At 39.7% G+C, this 20,923-nt stretch overlaps 1 protein-coding gene across 11 annotated transcripts in view; it reads left to right on the forward strand.

Annotated features, from left to right (window-relative positions):
- Nucleotides 1-17,803, forward strand: part of LOC112910567 (protein SET-like) — a 52,533-nt gene extending 34,730 nt beyond the window's left edge. Inside the window, exons 1-6 of one of the 11 annotated variants that reach the window (XM_072744177.1) lie at nucleotides 41-278; nucleotides 744-840; nucleotides 8,829-8,939; nucleotides 10,132-10,194; nucleotides 10,930-11,018; nucleotides 15,974-17,803. In XM_072744177.1, the coding sequence (XP_072600278.1) occupies nucleotides 16,032-16,913 (882 nt within the window). In that variant the 5' untranslated portion in view covers nucleotides 41-278; nucleotides 744-840; nucleotides 8,829-8,939; ... (1 more) ...; nucleotides 10,930-11,018; nucleotides 15,974-16,031 and the 3' untranslated portion in view covers nucleotides 16,914-17,803. Of the gene's footprint in view, nucleotides 1-36; nucleotides 279-743; nucleotides 841-8,828; nucleotides 10,195-10,929; nucleotides 11,019-15,973 lie in introns of those variants that run through there. The other 10 variants (XM_025986746.2, XM_072744179.1, XM_025986747.2 and 7 more) reach the window with 10 other exon arrangements.
- Nucleotides 17,804-20,923: the final 3,120 nt, after the last annotated feature.

The following is a 20,923-nucleotide window of genomic DNA, read 5'->3' on the forward strand; positions in this document are numbered from 1 at the left end:
ATTGGGCCCCGCCAGGATCTCGCGAGGCTTCAGGGCGTCAGGCTTCCTTTGATGGAAAGGTTTTAGCACCTGGTCTTTACTTCCCGCGTGCAGAATCTGCGCACCGCCCAATCCCCTCGCGGCCCAGACTCCCTCGGGGCCTCTCATCTTACGTCAGTAACCACTCCGCCATCTTGGCGAGAACGACTCTTTCGCGAACTACAAGTCCCGGCGTACAAAGTAGTTAGCCGCTTCTGTTGGGGCGTTCTGGAGCCTTAGATCTCTCAGCGTCCCTGCTTGTAAGTAAATGGAATCTTTACTCTTGAAAGTTTAGTGTTTTTCAGTTCAAAAGATAAGTTCTGCCAAAAAAAAAGTAAGTTCTGTAGGCTTCGTTTTCCTCGGGTAACCCGGTGTTATCCAAAGTTTACCTCAGTGGGGGAACGACTTGTATTCTCTTTCTTTCCTTTTAGACTTGTATTTTCTATTATTGACTTTAAAGTGCACTTTCGGAAACTGGAATTCCTTTTCCCCTGCATTGGTTAGGATTCACAGATACTTAATACCATTCACTGATACTTAAAGGAGCAGTATGACCAAAATGTATGAGATTAGTTTTCCTTATCCTTTTTTTGAGCGAAAGGATTTTGTCGTGGTACTCACGCCTCACGACGGGGGGATAAAATAAAGTATTACTCAACTTGCATTAGAAGGATTTACTCTTTCTCCCCCGCTGTGAAGACTAATTATTCATTTTCTTATAATAGCCCCAAACTGGAAACCATTCAGATGTCTCATCTGACGAATGAACAAAATGTGGTACATTCATAGAATGAAATAATACTCAGCGATAAAAATGAACTGGTATGTCTTTCAACGTGAATGATCTCAAAATAATTATGCCGAGTGAAAAAATCCAGACAGAAACAGGGTGCATTCTGTACAATCTTCTGTGAAATTCTGGAGACGGTAAAACTCAGTAATAGAAGGCATATCGATGATTGCCCGGGTACAGGGGTGAGGAGAAGGGATTGACTGCAGAGAGACTCCAGGAAGCATTTTGGAGGCTTGAAAATGCTCTTTGTCATGGTTTTAGTGGTGGTTGCATGACTGCACACATTTGTGTAAACTTGTTGAATTGTACACTTAAAATTGGTGAATGTTATTTTAAGTAAATTAAACTTCAGTAAAGCTCAGCCCCTCAAATTTAAAACAATGCAAAATTTGAATTATTTCCCTAAATGATAAAGTGCTTGTATTTCATGAAGTCAAAGGTATCATTGAATCTAAGACCACCATTATTTTACATACCAAGGAAGAGAAAAACACTGCCAATTGAACTATGACACACCATCAATTTTAAGACCCATCCTGATTTTGAAGGTGTTAAAATATGAAAAACAAATGTCAGAATCAGTTGAATATATTATTTCTGTATTATGTGCAGTTAAGGAAAAAGGAAGAGAAATGGGAGAGAAGGGCAAATGATAAGCTAGAAAGATACCCACAAGGGGCAGAAATCAAGTTAAGGATGCAATAGAAGCCCAAGACAGGAAGCTGGCTCAGAGCCAAAGACCCATCTTTCCTGACATGTGGAATATATTACTCAGACTCTGTTCTTAAATTTTTCTCAACCTCTCTTGCCAAGTATATGCCTGATTCCTCTTGCCAAGACTGTTTCTCTGTATTTGAGATCTGTTACTCCTGTCTCCAGTATCTGCCTGTTCTTACAAGCCTAGCTTAAGTATCTGCCTCTACATTTACATATTGGTGTCTGCCTCTGTTTTGGACTGCTGGCTAGCTTTTTTTTTTAAGATTTATTTTTTATATTTGAGGAGGGAGAGGGGCAGAGGACAAGGGAGAGAGAGAGGCTTAAGCACGGAGCCAGACGAGGGCCTCCATCTCACAACCCTGAGATCACAACCTGAGCCTAAACCAAGCATCAGACAGGCACTTAACTGGCTGAGCCACCCAGGCACCCCGGAGTGCTCGCTAGCTTTAAACCACCAGCTGTATGTCCGCTGTGAGAGTTGAGTGTTCCAGAGCTCAATCCTTAGACCTCTTTTCTATCTACACTCACTCCTTTGTTAATTTCATCCATTCTTTTGGCTTTTCTCTCTTCACTGCCAACTTCGAAATTTGTATCTCCAGCCCATACCTCTCCCCAGAATTCCAGACTCGTATCCAGCTGCCTGTTTGATATTTCCACATAGATGTCTAACATGTTCAGGTTCCCTAAACTCGTCCCAAACTGAACACTTGATCTTTCCCCACACCGACTATATTAGTTTCCTATTGCTGCTGTAACAAATTACCACAAATTTAGCCGGCTAAAATAATACACATTTATTATCTTCCAGTCCAACAGGGATCTCACTGGACTAAAATTGAGGATTGAATTCCTTGCTTGGAGGCTCTAGGAGAGAATCTGGTTTTTGACCTTTTCAGAGTGTTAAGGCTGCTCATATTCCTCTTCTCAGGGCCCCTTCCTCCATCTTCAAAGCCAGCAACATGGCATCTCTCTCTGACCCTACTTTATCTACCTCCTTTTCACTCCCTCTTCTACTGACCCCTTCCACTTTATTTTTAGAGAGGGAGAAGAGGAGGGACAGATGGAGAGAATCTTAAAAAGTATCCACACCCAGCACAAAGCCCAAGACGTGGGGCTCAATCTTAGGACCCTGAGATCAGGACCTGAGCTGAAACCAAGAGTCGGACACTTAACTGACTGACCCACCCGGGTGCCCCCTCCTTCCACTTTTAAGATCCCTGTGATTATATTGTTCTGAATAATCCAAAATCTCTCCCTATGTTAATGTCAGGTGATTAGCTACCTTAATTCCCTCTGCCACATATTTTATGTTAAACAAAATTCAGTTGAATAAATTTGAACATCTAATTGGTTTTGTTAGGGGATTCGTGAATTGGCAGCATCCCATCTAGCAACTAGAAAGTTGCTCAGAAGAGCTGTACAAAAGGAAGGTTTTTTAAACAGGAGGGCAGGGCAAGGAAGTTATTAGCAAAAGGAAAGAAATGATTGTTTGAAGCCCTGACTTTCTTTTTTCTTTTATTTTCTTTTCTGACTTCTTTCTGAGAGGAAGGAAAGGTAGGGTGTTTATCATACAGATTATCTCACTAGTGCTGATCAGGAAATTTCAGCTGGACTGTTAAAAGGCCACATTCCTGGGATAGGTTGAACTAGAATTAAGTCTTGGTTTGCTGTTGTGGGTCTGTCTCAGGGTGATTCCTTTTTTTTTTTTTTTTTTTTTTTTTTTTGAACACATAGTCACAGGTTCTAGGGATTAAGGTGTAGATAACTTTTGGGGGGGCATTATATTGTCTACCACACACTGTAAAGTTTCTTTTTAATCTTTTAATTAAGGTATAATGCATAATACAAGTACACAAATAATAAATATACAACTTGATGAATTGCTAGCGCCACCCATTAATTTTGCCTATTTAGAAGTTTATGTAAACTGAATTACATGGTGTGTATTCTTTATGTCTACCTTCTTTCTCTAAACATTTATGACTATGAGATTCATTTATATTCTCATGTGTAGCTTTAAATTGTTCGTTTTCATTGCTGTATAATATTCCATCCTATGAGTCTATCACAGTGTATCCATTTCACTATTTGGGGTACTGCTCTGAATATTCCAGGACATATCATTTGGTGATCAGATGTATGCATTTATATTGGATACATACCTGGCATTGGAATTGCTGGACCATAGAGTAAGCATATGTTCCACTATTTTTTTAAGATTTTATTTATTTTTTTTGAGAGAGACAGAGAGAGAGAGCATGCACATGCACAAGTTGGGGAGGGGCATAAGGAGAAGCAGACTCCCCACTGAGCAGGGAGCAGAACACAGGGCTCAATCTCAGGACTCTGGGATTATGACCTAAGCCAAAGGCAGATGCTTAACCCAACTGAGTCACCCAGGTGCCCCTGTTCCACTCTAATAGAGTAAAAATTTTACTTGACATATTAACATTCCTCTACCTAGCCCAATAATTAAATTGGCATAAGACATATATTTTTTAAAGATTTTATTTATTTATTTGACACAGAGAAAGAATACAAGTAGGGGTGCAGCAGGCTCACCACTGAGCAGGGAACCTGACATGGGGCTCAATCCAAGGACCCTGGGACTATGACCTGAGCCAAAGACAGACGCTTAACTGACTGAGCCACTCAGGTGCCCCAACATAGGACAGATTAATAGGAGAAAAAAGCCAGAGTTTAATTACATGTGCACAGAGGCCTAATAATAAAATTGTGACCCAAAGAAATGATCAAGGCAGACAGCATTTTTACTTTTTTGGCAAACAGACCTGTGAGGAATTGACAGAACAAAGAAAACTTATGTTTGGGAGCTTTGATTAGTAAGGAATTCTAAACAGAATTTGGGCTAGGGCAGTACAATAGTAAAAGTAATAAGGCTTGTTTATACAACCTTCTTGGCTCTGAAGTCTCTATCTCTGGTGATAAGGATGTGTCTTTCACATGGGAGATTTATGTGACAAAGGGAAGTCAGAATGTTACTTGCACTGACTCTTTTTTAAGTAATTTTATTTTTTTCTCTTAAGTAATAGTAATTCTATTTTTTTAAAGATTTTATGTATTTATTCATGAGAGACACAGAGAGAGAGGCAGAGGTAATAGTAATTCTAAATAGTCACTATGCCAAAGTGATGCTGCCTACCCTTGGCTTGCACACTGCCAAAGAGCTTTCTTTTTTTTAAATTTTTATTTATTTATGATAGTCACACACACACAGAGAGAGAGAGAGAGAGAGAGGCAGAGACATAGGCAGAGGGAGAAGCAGGCTCCATGCACCAGGAGCCCGACGTGGGATTCGATCCCGGATCTCCAGGATCGCGCCCTGGGCCAAAGGCAGGCGCCAAACCGCTGCGCCACCCAGGGATCCCGCCAAAGAGCTTTCTAATGTGTTTGTAACATCTTACATTCTTACTAGCCGTGTGTGAGTCCCAGTTGCTTCACAGCCTTGCCAACACTGAATAAGCATATAGTGGAGGCCCATGGTAGTTTTACTTGGCATTTCTCTGATGATTAATGATGTTGCCCATCTTTTCATATATTTATTTTTTCACTGTGTATCTTAGCCTCTTGGTTATTGTACCATGTTAATATATCATTTATTACAAAGCAAAAGAAAAAACAAAACCCAGGGGGAAGAGTGTGGTATAAGGCCTTTTCACCAGTTAAAGGGGAGAATAAAAGACCAAAAGAGGGGCACCTGGGTGAATCAATCAGTTAAGTGTCTGCCTTCAGTTCAGGTCCTGATCCCAGGGTCCTGGGAATTGACCCCTGCATCGGGCTCCCTGTTCGGCAGGGAGCCTGTCTCCCTCTCCCTTAGCCTGCTGCTTCCCATTCTTGTGCGCTTTCTCTCTCTCTCTCTCTGCACCCCTCGTTGGGTGCAGAAATTACTTCAAAAAAATTAAATCTTGGGATCCCTGGGTGGCGCAGCGGCTTGGCGCCTGCCTTTGGCCCAGGGCGCGATCCTGGAGACTCGGGATCGAATCCCACGTCGGGCTCCCAGTGCATGGAGCCTGCTTCTCCCTCTGCCTGTGTCTCTGCCTCTCTCTCTTTCTATGTCTATCATAAATAATAAATAAATAAATAAAAATTAAATCTTAAGCTCTCTCTGTCAAATATATAAATAAAAATATTTTTTTAAAAAAAAGAGAGAGTGAGAGGTATAGAACTCTCCCAAAGTTCCTTATATCATTGACCCTCACTGTTTCACTGTATAGTCTAAGATCCTTCTTCCTATTTCCTGAGCTGGGCAATATGGTTAGGGTTGTCCCCTACCCTCCTTGCCCTGAAAAGCAGAAGGAAAATATCTATATACACACAGAAAAACTGTTTTTCTTCTGAAGATCTATGGAATTCTCCCCTGGTCTTCATTGAGCAGGCCATTTTTTTAACGTTGTTTTGTCCCTTTTATATTAACTCCTTTCACAAATAAAACTTGTGGGAATCATGTGGGGCTGCTTGGTGTTCAGCTTCACTCAGCATAATGGGAACCGTAAGACTAACATTGTTTCAAGATCCAAATGGCTTTCATTTAATCACTGTTGTACTCGTTGTTTGTAATTAATTCTTGACCCTGACCAGCTCTGAAATTACCCAAATCCCAAGAAGACAATTAGAAAAGGAGGTGGATAATTTTTAAAGTACAAAAAATTATTTTACACAAATACTTTTTACAATTTTAATGTTATCTATAAAGGAATGATAATATTTCATTTTATATATTAGCCAAGTTAAAGGTATTTTTGAAGACTTTGGACTCCAACATAAAAAGGAGGCTTAAAAAAGTATAATTATTTGAAGTACCTTACCATCACTAAAGGATTATAAAAAAAGATGTTAACTAGCCCTTCACCATGTATGCTGATGACATGAAACAAGAGGTAATAGAAGATATGACATAAAGAATTCACTTTCAGGGCACCTGGGTGATGCAGTTGGTTAAGTGACCAAATGGGCAGTGTCCCAAAAACAAAAACAAAAAAAAAGCTTCCAGTGTTAAAATACCTCATAGTTCACATTTTGTCTTTTTTTTTTGAAGATTTATTTGAGAGAGCAAGCAAGCATGTGTGTGAGCAGGGGGAAGGGTAGAGAGAGAAAATCCCAAGCAGAGTCTCTGCTGAATGAGAAGTTAGGCTCAATTTCACAACCCTGAGAACATGACCTGAGCCAAAATCAAGAGTCAGATGCTTAAATGACTGAACCACCTAGGTGCCTCCCACATTTTGTCTTTATGGACATTAGAGACCCTTTGCCTTTTGGTTCCTTTAAATACTGTTTAGATACTCATATGAGTATGTAATGAATAATGGTGAGTTTAAACATGAAATCATTTAGAGGCATCAGCTAAGAACAGAGAATTCAAAATAGAAAAGATTTATCTTGATGATGTGAAGATGAATATTTTATTTTTTTTAGAGAAGGAGAGAGGGGAGGGGGAGAGGGAGAGGGAAAATCTTAAGCAGGCTCCATACCCCATATGGAGCCCAGTGCAGGGCTTGATCTCACAACCTGTGATCATGACCTGAGCTGAAATCAAGAGTTGGATGCTTAACTGAGTCACCCAGACACTCCCCAAGATGAATACTGTAAAATTAGTCTTTCTGGGGTGCCTGGCTAGCTCAGTTGATAGAGCATGTGACTGTTGATCTCAGGATTGTGACTTCAAGCCCCTCGTTGGGTGCAGAAATTACTTCAAAAATTTTTTTTAAAGTTAGTCTTTCTGGGGCATCTGAGTGGCTCCATTGGTTAAGTGTCTGCCTTCAGCTCAGGCCATGATCTCGGGGTCCTGGGATCAAGCTCCACATCGGGTTCCCTATTCCACGGGGAGTCTGCTTCTCCCTCTGCATCTGCCCTCCACTCGTGCTCTCTCTTTCAAATAAATAAATAAAATCTTTTTTAAAAAGTCTGCTACTGTTGGAGAATAAAAGTTTTCCTCTGTTCTTCAAGACGCTAGCTGGTCTAAAAATTAAATTGACATGAGAGGGACACCTGGGTGGCTCAGCGGTTGAGCCCTGGGCTCGGGTTGTGATCCTGGGGTCGCAGGATAGTCCTACATTGGGCTCCCTGCATGGAGCCTGCTTCTCCCTCTGCCTGTGTCTTTGCCTCTCTTTCTCTGTGTCTCATGAATAAATAAAATCTTTTTTAAAAATTGACATGAGAGGGCAGCCCTGGTGGTGCAGTGGTTTAGCGCCGCCTGCAGCCCAGGGCGTGATCCTGGAGACCCTGGATCGACTCCCACGTCAGGCTCCTGCATGGAGCCTGCTTCTCCCTCTGCCTGTGTCTCTGCCTCTCTGTGTGTGTGTCTCTCTGAATAAATAAATAAAATCTTAAAAAAATAATAAAAAGTAAAAATTGACATGAGAGACTAACAGGAGAAAAAAACAAAGTTTAATTACATATGCACAGAGGTCCAATACTGAAATTGAGACCTAAAGAAATGACCAAGCCAGGCAGTTTTTGATACTTTTTAGACAATGAGATAATACATCTATGAAGAAGTGACAGGCCAAAGAAAACTTATGTTTAGGAGCTTTAATTACTAAGGAATTCTTTTTTTTTTTTTTTTAGTAAGGAATTCTAAACAGAATTTGGGCTGGGGCAGTCAATTAGTAAAAGTATAAGGTTTGTTTATACAGCCTTCTTGGCTGTGAATTCTCTCTCTGGTGATAAGGATGCCTATTTACTTCCTGGTACACAGAGGGTGTACCTTTCACATGGGAGATTTATTTCCTGCATTCTGGAGACAAAGTTGGGGGGTGGTATCAGAGTATTCTTGCACTGGCTATTTCTTAACGTTTTTTAAAGATTTCATTTATTTATTTGAGAGAGAGCATGAGTACGGGGAAAGACAAAGAGGGAGAAGCAGGCTCCCCACTAGGCAGTGAGCCCGATGTGCGGCTTGATCCCAGGACCCTGAGCCAAAGACAGTCACTTAACCAACTGAGCCATCCAGGTGCCCCTTAAGTAACTTTTGATTCAAAATAATCAATATGCCAGGTGGCACACTTTAAGATTGCCAGCCTTTGGCTCCTACCCTACAATTTTAAAAAGTTACTTGGGGGCCACCTGGGGGCTCAGTAGGTTGGGTGTCTGCCTCTTGATTTTGGCTCAGGTTGTGATCTCAGGGTTATGATATTGAGCCCCATGTTGGGCTCTGTGCTCAGTGGGGAGTCTGCTTGAGATTTTCTCCCTCTCCTTATGCCCCTCCCCTGCTTGGTTGTTCTCTTTCTCTCTAAAATAAATAAATAAACATTTTAAAATTTATTTGTTTTTTTCCCCCTAGTTTTAAACTCAGACCAAAAGATTATTTGCCTAACTCCCCAAATCCTTTTCCTTTTCTACTCAACTTTACCCAGAAGCAAAGGAGAGAATTATCTATTGAATTTTATTGAAGGTAAGCATTGTTCTCTTATAGCTACCACCTCCTGCAAACACACAGGAGTTAGAATGTGTCTGAGAGGATAAATGTAGAATACAATTTTTGTACTGTCCACTCCCAATTAAAAGGGGAAAATGGACAAGGCATATTGAGCACACAGAAAACACTTATTGACCTAAAATTTCTGTTCATTTATGTGCTTTGCTATAGATTGCCTTTTTAATTTTACTAATAAAAAAGTGGAGAATATTTAAGTCCCTATGAGCTAAATAAGAAAATTTGTTAAAACCTGAATAATCATCTTGAAGGCAAGTTTCTAAGTATCAGTAAATTTGACTGTGTTTTGTTCTTTATCATAAGCTGCAGGAGACCTCTTTTTGTGCCTCCCAGACATTCAGTATAAAGAGATAAGGACTCTTGTCTTACTATTTTACTAAAGAATCTGCCTTTACGCATCCTATATTAAGGCATGTATTAGCTTTAATATCTTGTAAAACATGTTTTGGAGAATTTCATAATGTCACAAACTTCTATTGTAGAATATAGTTCCAGCTTACAAATTGTTTCTGTTATTAATGACTCAAGTCATGGCAGACTGGCAAACCACAAGTAAAAAAATAGTGTTTCTAACAGGATTTATTCACAGTGTAAAGTGCATATACTTCCCCTTATCCTATTTGGTTCTATTTTTTTGTTAAATCATGATTCAAAAAAAATCATAATTCAGTGTTAACATTATTATGATTATTTAATGTTGTTCATAGCTGAGATATATAATAGAGTTGATCCTTGAACAACATGAGTTTGAGCTGCGCAGGTCTATTCATGCATGGATTTTTTTCAATAAATAATACAGATATTACTGTAAACATTTTCCTTATGATTTTTTAGTAATATTTCCTTTTCCCTAGTTTACTTTATTGTAAGAATACAGTATGCAATACATATAACATACAAAATATGTGTTAATCCAGCTGTTTCTGTTATCAGTAAGACTTGCAGTCAACGGTAGGCTGGAGGTAGCTAAGTCTTAGGGGAGCCCAAAGTTAGACTGCTGACTGAGAAAGTCGTGCCCTTAAGTTCTGCATTATTCAAGGATCAGCTGTATACTCTTATTATGCTTCCTTTGAAATACGATATTTTGTTTTATCCAGAGTTAATAATTACTTTATTTTGTTTGATTGATTTGTTTTCTTGTACCTCTTAGTAATTATTCTACCAGGCCCCTCCAGAGATGGAAAACCCTACTCCATAAGGTCAAAGGGATCAGGTAATCTTTTAGTTTAGTTTTTATTTTGTTTTTTATTTTTTGAAGACATATTTCCTCTTGCCATCTATCCTTCTACTCCTATAAGGATTGATTGATCTTTAGGCTTGCTGCATAGATGTCATCCTGGAAATTCCTTTGCCTTTCTTAGATTCCCATTTACTGGATGCCATTCTACTGGTTTTGATCATTTAGGTTGTTTACAGTTTCTGGCTATTAAATAATGTTGTTACATACATTCTTCTATATGTTTCTTCATGCACGTATTTCTATTGCATATATATTTAAGAGTGAACCTGCTGGGTCACAGATATGTTAAACTTGTGAACTTGGATGGAAAAAATTACATCTTAAAAAAAGAAAAAAATTACATCTTTATTTTCATTAACGTGAACTTTAACATCTCCTTCAATTATGAATGGAGGCAACAAAGCATAGCAGTATCAGCAGTACTTGTTTGACTGACAGAAATCATAGACCTTTTCCCAGCATATTACAATTCTTGCACATAATGTGAGATACTTTTTACTGTTTATGCTGATGCCTTTAGTTTCTGAACTTTCCTGAGTTTCTGCAGCACAAATTGGATTATATATTATTGGCTTCCCCCATGCATGTACTTATTACTAGTTTCATAATTCTTCCATTAGCTAAGCAAGTTTTATGTCCTTGTGGGTCCATATTTTTCTTATTTATTTATTTATTTATTTATTTATTTATTTATTTATTATTTTTAAGGTAACCTCCAGCCCAACGTGGGGCTCGAACTTGTGACCCTGAGATCAAGAGTTGCATGCTCCACCAACTGAGCCAGCCAGACACTGCATGTAATTATCTATTATCATTTTAGTGGGATTTTAGAATGTTGTGGAAAAGAACATTTTCATTCTGTCCTGTTTCCAAAGTGTTCTAGATGGCTTTAAATTTTAACTGAATCTTGTAATTACTCTTTTTTGAAACACTTTTTTGAAGATTTTATCTATTTATTCATGAGAGACAGAGAGAGAGGCAGAGACACAGGCAGAGGGAAAAGCAGGCTCCATGCAGGGAGCCCGATGTGGGACCCAATTCTGGGAACGCATCCTGAGCCAAAGGCAGATGCCCAACCACTGAGCAACCCAGGCGTCCCATATCTTTTTTCTAGTGTTACTTATGTATACCTTTCATCGTTTTAAATAGGCCAATCTTCATAGAGGTGTGTCTATGATATTAGTCTTTCCCGAGAACCAGCTTTTGATTTTATTGATCATTTCAATAAATGATCGATTTATCATTGTGTTTATTATTTCTTGCTTTTCTCTGTATTATTTTTTTCCCTCCGTCCTCTTAGGTTTCTTCTGCTCTCTCTGTCTCTCTGTAGCTTCAAAAATGAAACTCTTGGGGCACCTAGCCAGCTCATTTGGTACAGCATAGACTCTTTTTTTTTATAATAAATTTATTTTTATTGGTGTTCAATTTGCCAACATACAGAATTACACCCAGTGCTCATCCCGTCAAGTGCCCCCCTCAGTGCCCGTCACCCATTCACCTCTACCCCCGCCCTCCTCCCCTTCCACTACCCCTAGTTCGTTTCCCAGAGTTAGGAGTCTTCATGTTCTGTCTCCCTTTCTGATATTTCCTACCCCTTTCTTCTCCCTTCCCTTCTATTCCCGTTCACTATTATTTATATTCCCCAAATGAATGAGACCATATAATGTTTGTCCTTCTCTGATTGACTTATTTCACTCAGCATAATACCCTCCAGTTCCATCTACATCGAAGCAAATGGTGGGTATTTGTCATTTCTAATGGTTGAGTAATATTCCATTGTATACATAAACCATATCTTCTTTATCCATTCATCTTTCTTTTTTTTTAATTTTTATTTATTTATGATAATCACACAGAGAGAGAGAGAGAGGCAGAGACATAGGCAGAGGGAGAAGCAGGCTCCATGCACCGGGAGCCCGACGTGGGATTTGATCCCGGGTCTCCAGGATCGCGCCCTGGGCCAAAGGCAGGCGCTAAACCGTTGCGCCACCCAGGGTTCCCTCCATTCATCTTTCTATGGACACCGAGGCTCCTTCCACAGTTTGGCTATTGTGGACATTGCTGCTATAAACATCGGGGACAGCATAGACTCTTATTCTCAGAGTTGAGTTCATGTCCCACACTGGGCGTGGGGCCTACTTAAAAAAAAATAAAGATAAAGATAAAGAGGATCCCTGGGTGGCTCATCGGTTTAGCATCTGCATTCGGCCCAGGGCGTGATCCTGGAGTCCCGGGATTGAGTCCCACATCGGGCTCCCTGCATGGAGCCTGCTTCTCCCTCACCTGTGCCTGTATCTCTGCCTCTCTCTCTCTCTCTCTGTGTCTCTCGTGAATAAATAAATAAAATCTTTTAAAAAAAGATAAAAATAGGGATCCCTGGGTGGCGCAGCGGTTTGGCGCCTGCCTTTGGCCCAGGGCGCGATCCTGGAGACCCGGGATCGAATCCCACGTCAGGCTCCCGGTGCATGGAGCCTGCTTCTCCCTCTGCCTGTGCCTCTGCCTCTCTCTCTATCTCTCTGTGACTATCATAAATAAATAAAAATTTAAAAAAAAAAGATTTGTTAAAAAAAAAAGATAAAAATAAATTTGAATAATATTTTATGCATTAATTTGGCATATTTTTAAAAAATGTGTTTAATATAAATTTTCTTCATGATTCCATTTTAGATGCATGTCACGTGTTTTTATATTTATTGTGATTCAGTTTTAACTTTTTCATGATTTCCATTCAGAGTTTCTCATGAGTATTATAGCACCATTAAATAGTTTATTTTGCTGACATGGAAAACATCTGTGATATGTTGTCAAATGATAAAAATCAGTGTATCACATACGCATGGTATGATTCTAATTTTAAAGACATGTTTTACAAGCACAGAAAAGATAATTCTGGAAGGATACATATTTAAATGTTAATATATATTTCTGGGTACTGTCATTACAGGCAATTATTTCCCAAAGTGTTTGCAAAAAAACATGAATAGCTCTTGTCCTCAGAAGAAAAATAAATGTTATAAAAGAAGAAAAAAAAGAGTTTCTCATGAACTTCTTGGCTATTTAGGGTTGTATTTTTAGTTTTTTAAATGTATGTTTTTGTTTGGTTTTGCTATCTCTTTTAGTGTTGATTTAAAAAGTCAACATGCATGTTTAATTTTTAATAACTTTAGAGTTAATAAGTAACATCATTCTTCCAACCAGTACATGGAGTTTTCAGGGCTTTAACTCCAATCCTTCCCATCACACCATCTACTTTTCTATGTTATGGTTCTAAGGTATTTGGGTTTCATTTTTTAACTTCCCCTTTAAATGTTAACAGTATACATTTAGATTTTGCAAAGTTGGGGCACCTGGGTAACTCAGTTGGCTGGTTAAGCATCTGGCTTTTTTTTTTTTTTTAAGATTTATTTACTTATTCATGAGAGACACAGACTGAGAGAGAGAGGCAGAGACATAGGCAGAAGGAGAAGCAGGCTCCTCTCAAGGAGCCTGATGCAAGACTTGATCCCAGATCCCAGAATCACAACTCAAGCTGAAGCCAGACGCCAAACTGCTGAACCACCCAGGTGTCCCAAGTGTCTGACTCTTGGTTTCAGCTCAGGTCATGATCTCAGGTTCATGAGATTGAACCTCACATCAGGCTCCACATTCAGCAGGGAGTAGGCTTCTCTTCCTCTCCCTCTGCCTCTCCCCCCATTCACGTGCACGTGCTCTCTAAAAAAAATATATAAATCTTAAATTAAAAAGATTTGTGAAGGCTTTACTCACCATTCCTTTTTGTTTGTTCTCTTTTGTGTTCAGTTTTCTTCTTGCAAAATCTTCATTTTAATATTTATGTCAATGAGACTGTGAATAGTGAACAGCCACCATCTTTATGTGTCTAAAAATGCTATTATTTCTCTCATGCCTAAATACAAATTTAGCTGGATACATTTCTACCAAGTACCTCACCTCCTTCAAATCTTTGCTATAATGTTACCTCCTTAATGAGGTGACCCTGACAGCCCTTTAATAACAGTCAGCCCACCCCAGACCATCTCAATTCCCTTTCCTGTTTGGGGTTTTGTGGGGTTTTTTTGAGAGAGAGAGAGTGTGTGTGTGTGTGTGAACATGTGTGCAAGCACGAGTTGAGGGGGGCAGAGGGAGGGGGAGAGAGAGCCTAGCATGGAGCCTGTTGCAGGGCCCAATCTCACAATCCTGAGATCATGATCTGAGCCAAAAACAAGAGTAGGAGGCTTAACTGACTGAGCCATCCAGGCGACCTGAGGGCATGTCTATTTCATTTGCTATGTATCCCAATCATTTAGAAAAATGCCAGGCACAGAGAAGGTGTTGGGTTTTTAAAAAATAAATTCGTTGCGCTTGCTGTGTCTGTTGAATGAATATAGAATTCTTTTTTTAAAAGATTTTATTTTATTTTTTTTAAAGATTTTATTTATTCATAGAGACACAGAGAATGAGAGGCAGAGACACAGGCAGAGGGAGAAGCAGGCTCCATGCAGAAAGCCCGACGTGGGGCTCGATCCAGGGTCTCCAGGATCACGCCCTGGGCTGCAGGCGGCGCCAAACTGCTGCTGCCCTAAAAGATTTTATTTACTTATTTATGAGAGAGACACAGAGAGAGAGAGGCAGAGACACAGGCAGAGGGAGAATCAGGCTCCATGCAGGGAGCCTGACGAGGGACTCGATCCTGGGTCTCCAGGATCATGCCCTGAGCTGAAGGTGGCGCTAAACCGCTGAGCCACCAGGGCTGCCCTGCCCCTAGAATTCTTGATTGACTTTTTTCTTCAGTACTTTGAAGATATTATTCTATTATTTTATTATACTATTATCTCTAATATCTTTTTTTCTTGAGAAAATATGTAGTTACTTTTTTATTGTTACTTAGTTGGTAGTTGGTAATCTATCTTTTAAGATTTTTCTCTTTGTTTTTTATGTTCTGCAGTTTCACTATAACTTGTCTAGGTGTTGATTTGTTTTTATTTATCTTGCTAAGTATTTGAGATAAATAAAATGACTTGAAGAGGGCAGCCCGGGTGGCTCAGCGGTTTAGCGCCGCCTTCAGCCCAGGGCATGATCCTGGAGACCCCGGATCGAGTCCCATGTCAGGCTCCCTGCATGGAGCCTGCTTCTCCCTCTGCCTATGTCTCTGCCTCTCTGCCATTCTCTCTCTCTCTCTCTCTCTCTCTCTCTCTCTTTCTCTATGTCTCTCATGAATAAATAAATAAAATCTTTTTAAGAAATGGCTTGAAGATTTATTTCTAAAAATCTCAGGACGCCTGGGTGGCTCAGTGGTTGAGTGTCTGCCTTTGTTTCAGGTCATGATCCTGGAATTTGAGGATCGAGTCCCACATTGGGCTTCCTACAGGGAGACTGCTTCTCTCTCTGCCTCTGTCTCCCTCTGCCTTCTCTCTGTATCTCTCATGAATAAATAAATAAAATATTGAAAATAAATAAATAAAAATAAAAATCTTAGTCATTATCTCCTCAAATATTGTCTGTCTCCCATTCTCTCCTTGAATCCCTAATAGATGTATGTTGGAATGTCTCATTTTCTCTACCATGTAACCAGGTTTTCTTTTGCTTTTTCTATTTCATTGTTTTACTGTGTTGGATTCTAGGTAACATCTTCATATCTGTTTGCCACATCATGGATTCTTTCCTTGGCTGTATCTAGTCTATTGTTCACTTTGTCTATTAATTTTTAATTTTTTTTCAAAATTTAATGATATTATTTTAAAATTTCTTTTTGCAGTAATTGCAGCTTCTTCCTGAGGTGCCTCTCTCCTGGTTTCGTGGAGTTTCCTCACAGCATGGCCCCCAAGCGCCAGTCCTCACTTGCACCTCAAATGAAGAAACCGAGGCTGCTTCCTGCCCCCATGCTGGAGGAGATGTCAGCCTCTCAGCCCTTGCCGAACGGAGAAAAAGAACAGCAAGAAGTAATTGAACATATTGATGAAGTACAAAATGAAATAGACAGACTTAATGAAGAAGCCAGTGAGGAGATTTTGAAAGTAGAACAGAAATATAACAAACTCTGCCAACCGTTTTTTCAGAGGAGGTCAGAATTGATCCCCAAAATCCCCAACTTTTGGGTAACTACATTTGTCAACCATCCACAAGTGTCTGTACTGCTTGGGGAGGAGGATGAAGAGGCACTGCATTATTTGACAAGAGTTGAAGTGACAGAATCTGAAGATATTAAATCAGGTTACAGAATAGATTTTTATTTTGATGAAAACCCGTACTTCAAAAATAAAGTTCTCTCCAAAGAATTTCATCTGAATGAGAATGGTGATCCATCTTCAAGGTCCACTGAAATCAAATGGAAATCTGGAAAGGATTTGACAAAACAGTCAAGTCAAATGCAGAATAAAGCCAGCAGGAAGAGAGAGTACGAGGAACCAGAGGGCTTCTTCACCTGGTTTACTGACCATTCTGATGCAGGTGCAGATGAGTTAGGAGAGATCATCAAAGATGATATTTGGCCAAATCCATTACAGTACTACTTGGTTCCTGATACAGATGATGAAGAAGAAGATGATGATGATGATGATGATGATGAAGAAGAAGGATTGGAAGATATTGATGAAGGAGATGAGGATGAAGATGATGATGATGAAGATGATGATGATGATGATGATGATGATGATGAGGGGGAGGAAGGAGAGGAGGATGAAGACGATGATGATTAATGGAATACTGATGGATTCCAACCTTCCTTTTTTTAGTTTTCTTCAGTCCCTGGGAGCAAGTTGCATCCCTTTTTTTTTTCCTCCTCCTCTTGTGCTCATTCGCCCTGTTTTTTGAAGTCTTTTCTCTCTCTTTATACCATGGTTCTCAACCTATTTTGAGGGGAAATATCTTGAGCGGAATACAGCAGGAAAAGAATCTCTACCCCTCTCTGTTCCAAATTCATTTTTATTCCTTTCTGTCTGAACAAAAACTTTATAGAATCAACACCACCGTGCTTTGTGGGAAAAAAGAAAAACCTTCTGCTCCCTTAGCTCTGCTGAAAGTTGGAGGGTGCTAGGCCCGTGTAGTAGTGCGTAGAATTCTAGCTTTTTTCCTCCTTTCTCTGTATATTGGGCTCAGAGATTACACTGTGTCTCTATGTGAATATGGACAGTTAGCATTTACCAACATCTACCTGTCTACTTTCTCTTGTTTAAAAAAAGAAAAAAAAACTTTAAAAAATGGGGTTATAGAAGGTCAGCAAAGGGTGGGTTTGAGATGTTTGGATGGGTTAAGTGGGCATTTTGACAACATGGCTTCTCCTTTGGCATGTTTAATTGTGATGTTTAACGGACATCCTTGCAGTTTAAGATGACACTTTTAAAATAAAACTCCTAACGATGACTTGAGCCCTGCCACTCGATGGGAGAATTAGCAGAACCTGTAGGATCTTATTTGGAATTGACATTCTCTATTGTAATTTTGTTCCTGTTTATTTTTAAATTTTTTTTGTTTCACTGGAAAGATGCTCAGTTTTAAACGTTAAAAGTGTACAAGGTGCTTTGTTAAAATAAAACTAAATGTGTACACAAAAAAAATAAATAAAATTTCTTTTTGGGTATTTTTCAGATCCATCTGTCTTAATGTTTTAACTTTTTTGGGTTTTTAAAAAAGATGTACGAATGTATGTATGAGAGACGGCATAGAGGAGAGGGCCAGAGTCCTGAGCACACTCTCCACTGAGCGTGGAGCCTGACTCAGGGCTCCATCTCATGACTTCAAGATCTCGACCTGAGCCCAAACAAGAGCTGGATGCTCAACAAACTGTCACCCAGGTACCCCTTACTTTTTTGTTTCATAATTCCTATTCCTTCCTTTTTCCAGAAGCTCTTTTAGATTGCTTTATCATCTCTGGTTCCTCATGTGTAAATTGTCTCATTTGTTGCATCTTCTGGCTCTTTTCCTTAAGGCAATTAATTTCCCGATGTGGTCTGTCATCTTGGTGGTGAGTCCATCCTCAGTGTGCTTACTCTCTGTTGAAGTGTCGTGTTTGGGCATGCCTATATTCTTACAGAGAAGTTGCATGTTTATCTCTATTGGGCTGCACGATTCCCACCAGTTCAGATCTGTTTTACTATTATTTTTATTGGTACTGCTGTTTCTTTTTACTGCAACTATCATTTTATTGTTACTATCATTTATTGCTAGACTGTGGGATCCTGCACTTTGCAGGTGTTAGGAATTTAAACCCCACTCCCGAGCACCTCTGGGCATGAGGTATCCTTGGTATTGCATCCACCTCTTGCATTATCATCCATGCTAGGATTCTGTTTTCCTCTTCAATCTCTTCTGCTTTTGGTCTTCCCAACTTAATTACTTGAATTTAAGTTTATGTTCTAGACAAGATAAAAGTTTATTTCTTTATGCTATAAAGTCAGAAGACATGAAGTCCAAGGTGAGTATGGTGGTTTTGTGTTCATCAGGGATACACCCTTGATCTTTTTTTTTTTTAATTTATTTTTTTTTTAATTTTTTATTTATTTATGATAGTCACACAGAGAGAGAGAGAGAGGCAGAGACATAGGCAGAGGGAGAAGCAGGCTCCATACACAGGGAGCCCAACGTGGGATTCGATCCCAGGTCTCCAGGATCGCACCCTGGGCCAAAGGCAGGCGCTAAACTGCTGCGCCACCCAGGGATCCCCACACCCTTGATCTTTATTGTTGCTCTGCCATTCTTAGCCTGAGGCTTTTGCCTCATAGTCCAAAATAGCAGCTTGAGTTCCAGCCACTTGATTTGTAATCCAGCCAAAAGGAAGAAAGCAAGGTGAACATGTCCCTTCTTTTAAGGGACACATAACCACTTCCACTTACATCACTTGTCAAGGACTTACTCTGTAAAGGAGGTTGGGAAATGTTTTTACTAGGCAGCCATCAATGCTGTTTTTATTCAAGACAAAAGGAGAGATGGGACAATGGGGGATAATTAACAGTTTTTATCGCAACCATTAAATTGTAAACCACTTTAGAGTGAGGATCCCTTCTGTACCTTTTATAAAAATCAGTACTCACAAGGAGCTCAATAAAAATCTCTTAATAATGATGATTAATCCTTTCAGCAAACAATTTATTTAGCACCTATTTTATGCCAGGGACTGTATTAGACATTGGAGCTCCCAAAATGAAATGAACACAGGAAACAGTAGCTTTAAGCATTTATTTGAACCATTAACAAAAGTTATCAGGCAGAAGAGAGGGAAGAGATTCCAGGCAAAGGGGACAGTTTATGCAAATTATCAAAGGTATGAAACAGCATTTCATGTTAGGAACTGCTAGTTGTCTGGTATACCTAGACCAGTGGTCTTGACTGCGCAGTTTTGCCCTTTAGGGAACATTTAGCAAAGGCTGAAGAATGTTTTTGGTTGTCACAAGTAAAACAGTCAATTATTTTACCAGCAAATGGGTTTATTCAGGAATAGCAGAGTAATTGCAGTTTGAGATAAGCAAGCTATAGGAAAAGCCATGGGCAAGTTCAGAGAACAAAGGAGAACAACACTCTTTTACAGAGGAAAGAGGAGAATTGGGAGGGCCTGTTATAAATAAAAAGTCCATTGGAGTAAACTAGGAGTTTAAAGTGTAATGTAGGTTTCTTTTAAAGACTTATTTATTTGAGAGAAAAAAGGAGCAGGAGGGACAGAGGGAGAGGGAGAGAGAATCTTAAGCAGACCCCTTCATTGAGCACAGAGTGTGATGCAGGACTCGATCTCATGACACAGACAGAGATCAGGACCTGAACAGAAACCAAGAATTGAATGTGTTTAAGTGACTGCACCACCCAGCTGCCCCTGGTGTTCAAATATAGAATCTTCCTTCCTCCTGCTGGAGTAGTAAACTAATGATTAGCAAGGTGCATCTCTTCCTGTTGAGGTCCATAATTGGTGTGGAGTGGTAGTGCATGAGGGATTCCCCTTCTGGCTTCTTGACTCTATTTTATTTTTTAAAGTTTTATTTGTTTAAGTAATCTCTATACCCCATGTGGGGCTCAAACTCGACTCCAAGATCAAGCCTGATTCCATTTTATTTTATTTTTAATTTTATGTATTTATTAATGAGAGACAGAGAGGCAGACATAGAGAGAGAAGCAGACTCCCCCCAGGGAGCCTGATGTGGGACTCGATCCCAGGACCTCGGGATTACACCCTGAGCTGAAGGCCGATGCTCAACCGCTGAGCCACCCAGGTGTCCCAAGCCTGATTCCAGTTTAAATGAGGTTTCCCTATATTCTCACATATATACATTTTCTTTATCCACGCATCTGTTGATGAACATTTAGGTGGTTTCCACAGATTGGTTGTTATGAATAGTGCTGCAGTAAACATAGGAGTGCTAATCTCCTTGAGATATTTTTAATAAATTTTATTTTATGATTTTATTTATTTGTGAGAGACACACACAGAGAGAGGCAGAGACACAGGCAGAGGGAGAAGCAGGCTCCATGCAGGGAGCCCGATGTGGGACTTGATCCCAGGACTCCGGGATCATGCCCTGAGCCAAGAGCAGACACTCAACTGCTGAGCCACCCAGGCATCCCTCTCTTTGAGATCTTGATTTTCATTTTCTTGGATAAATATCCAGAAGTAAGCTTTCTGATCATATGGTAGTTCTATTTTAATTTTCTAAATAACTTCCATACTGTTTTCCTTACCAGCTACATTGGCAGTGTACAAGGGTTCCAATTTCTCCACATCCTT

This window comes from Vulpes vulpes, chromosome X (genome assembly GCF_048418805.1).
Source record: "Vulpes vulpes isolate BD-2025 chromosome X, VulVul3, whole genome shotgun sequence".
NCBI lineage: Eukaryota > Metazoa > Chordata > Mammalia > Carnivora > Canidae > Vulpes > Vulpes vulpes.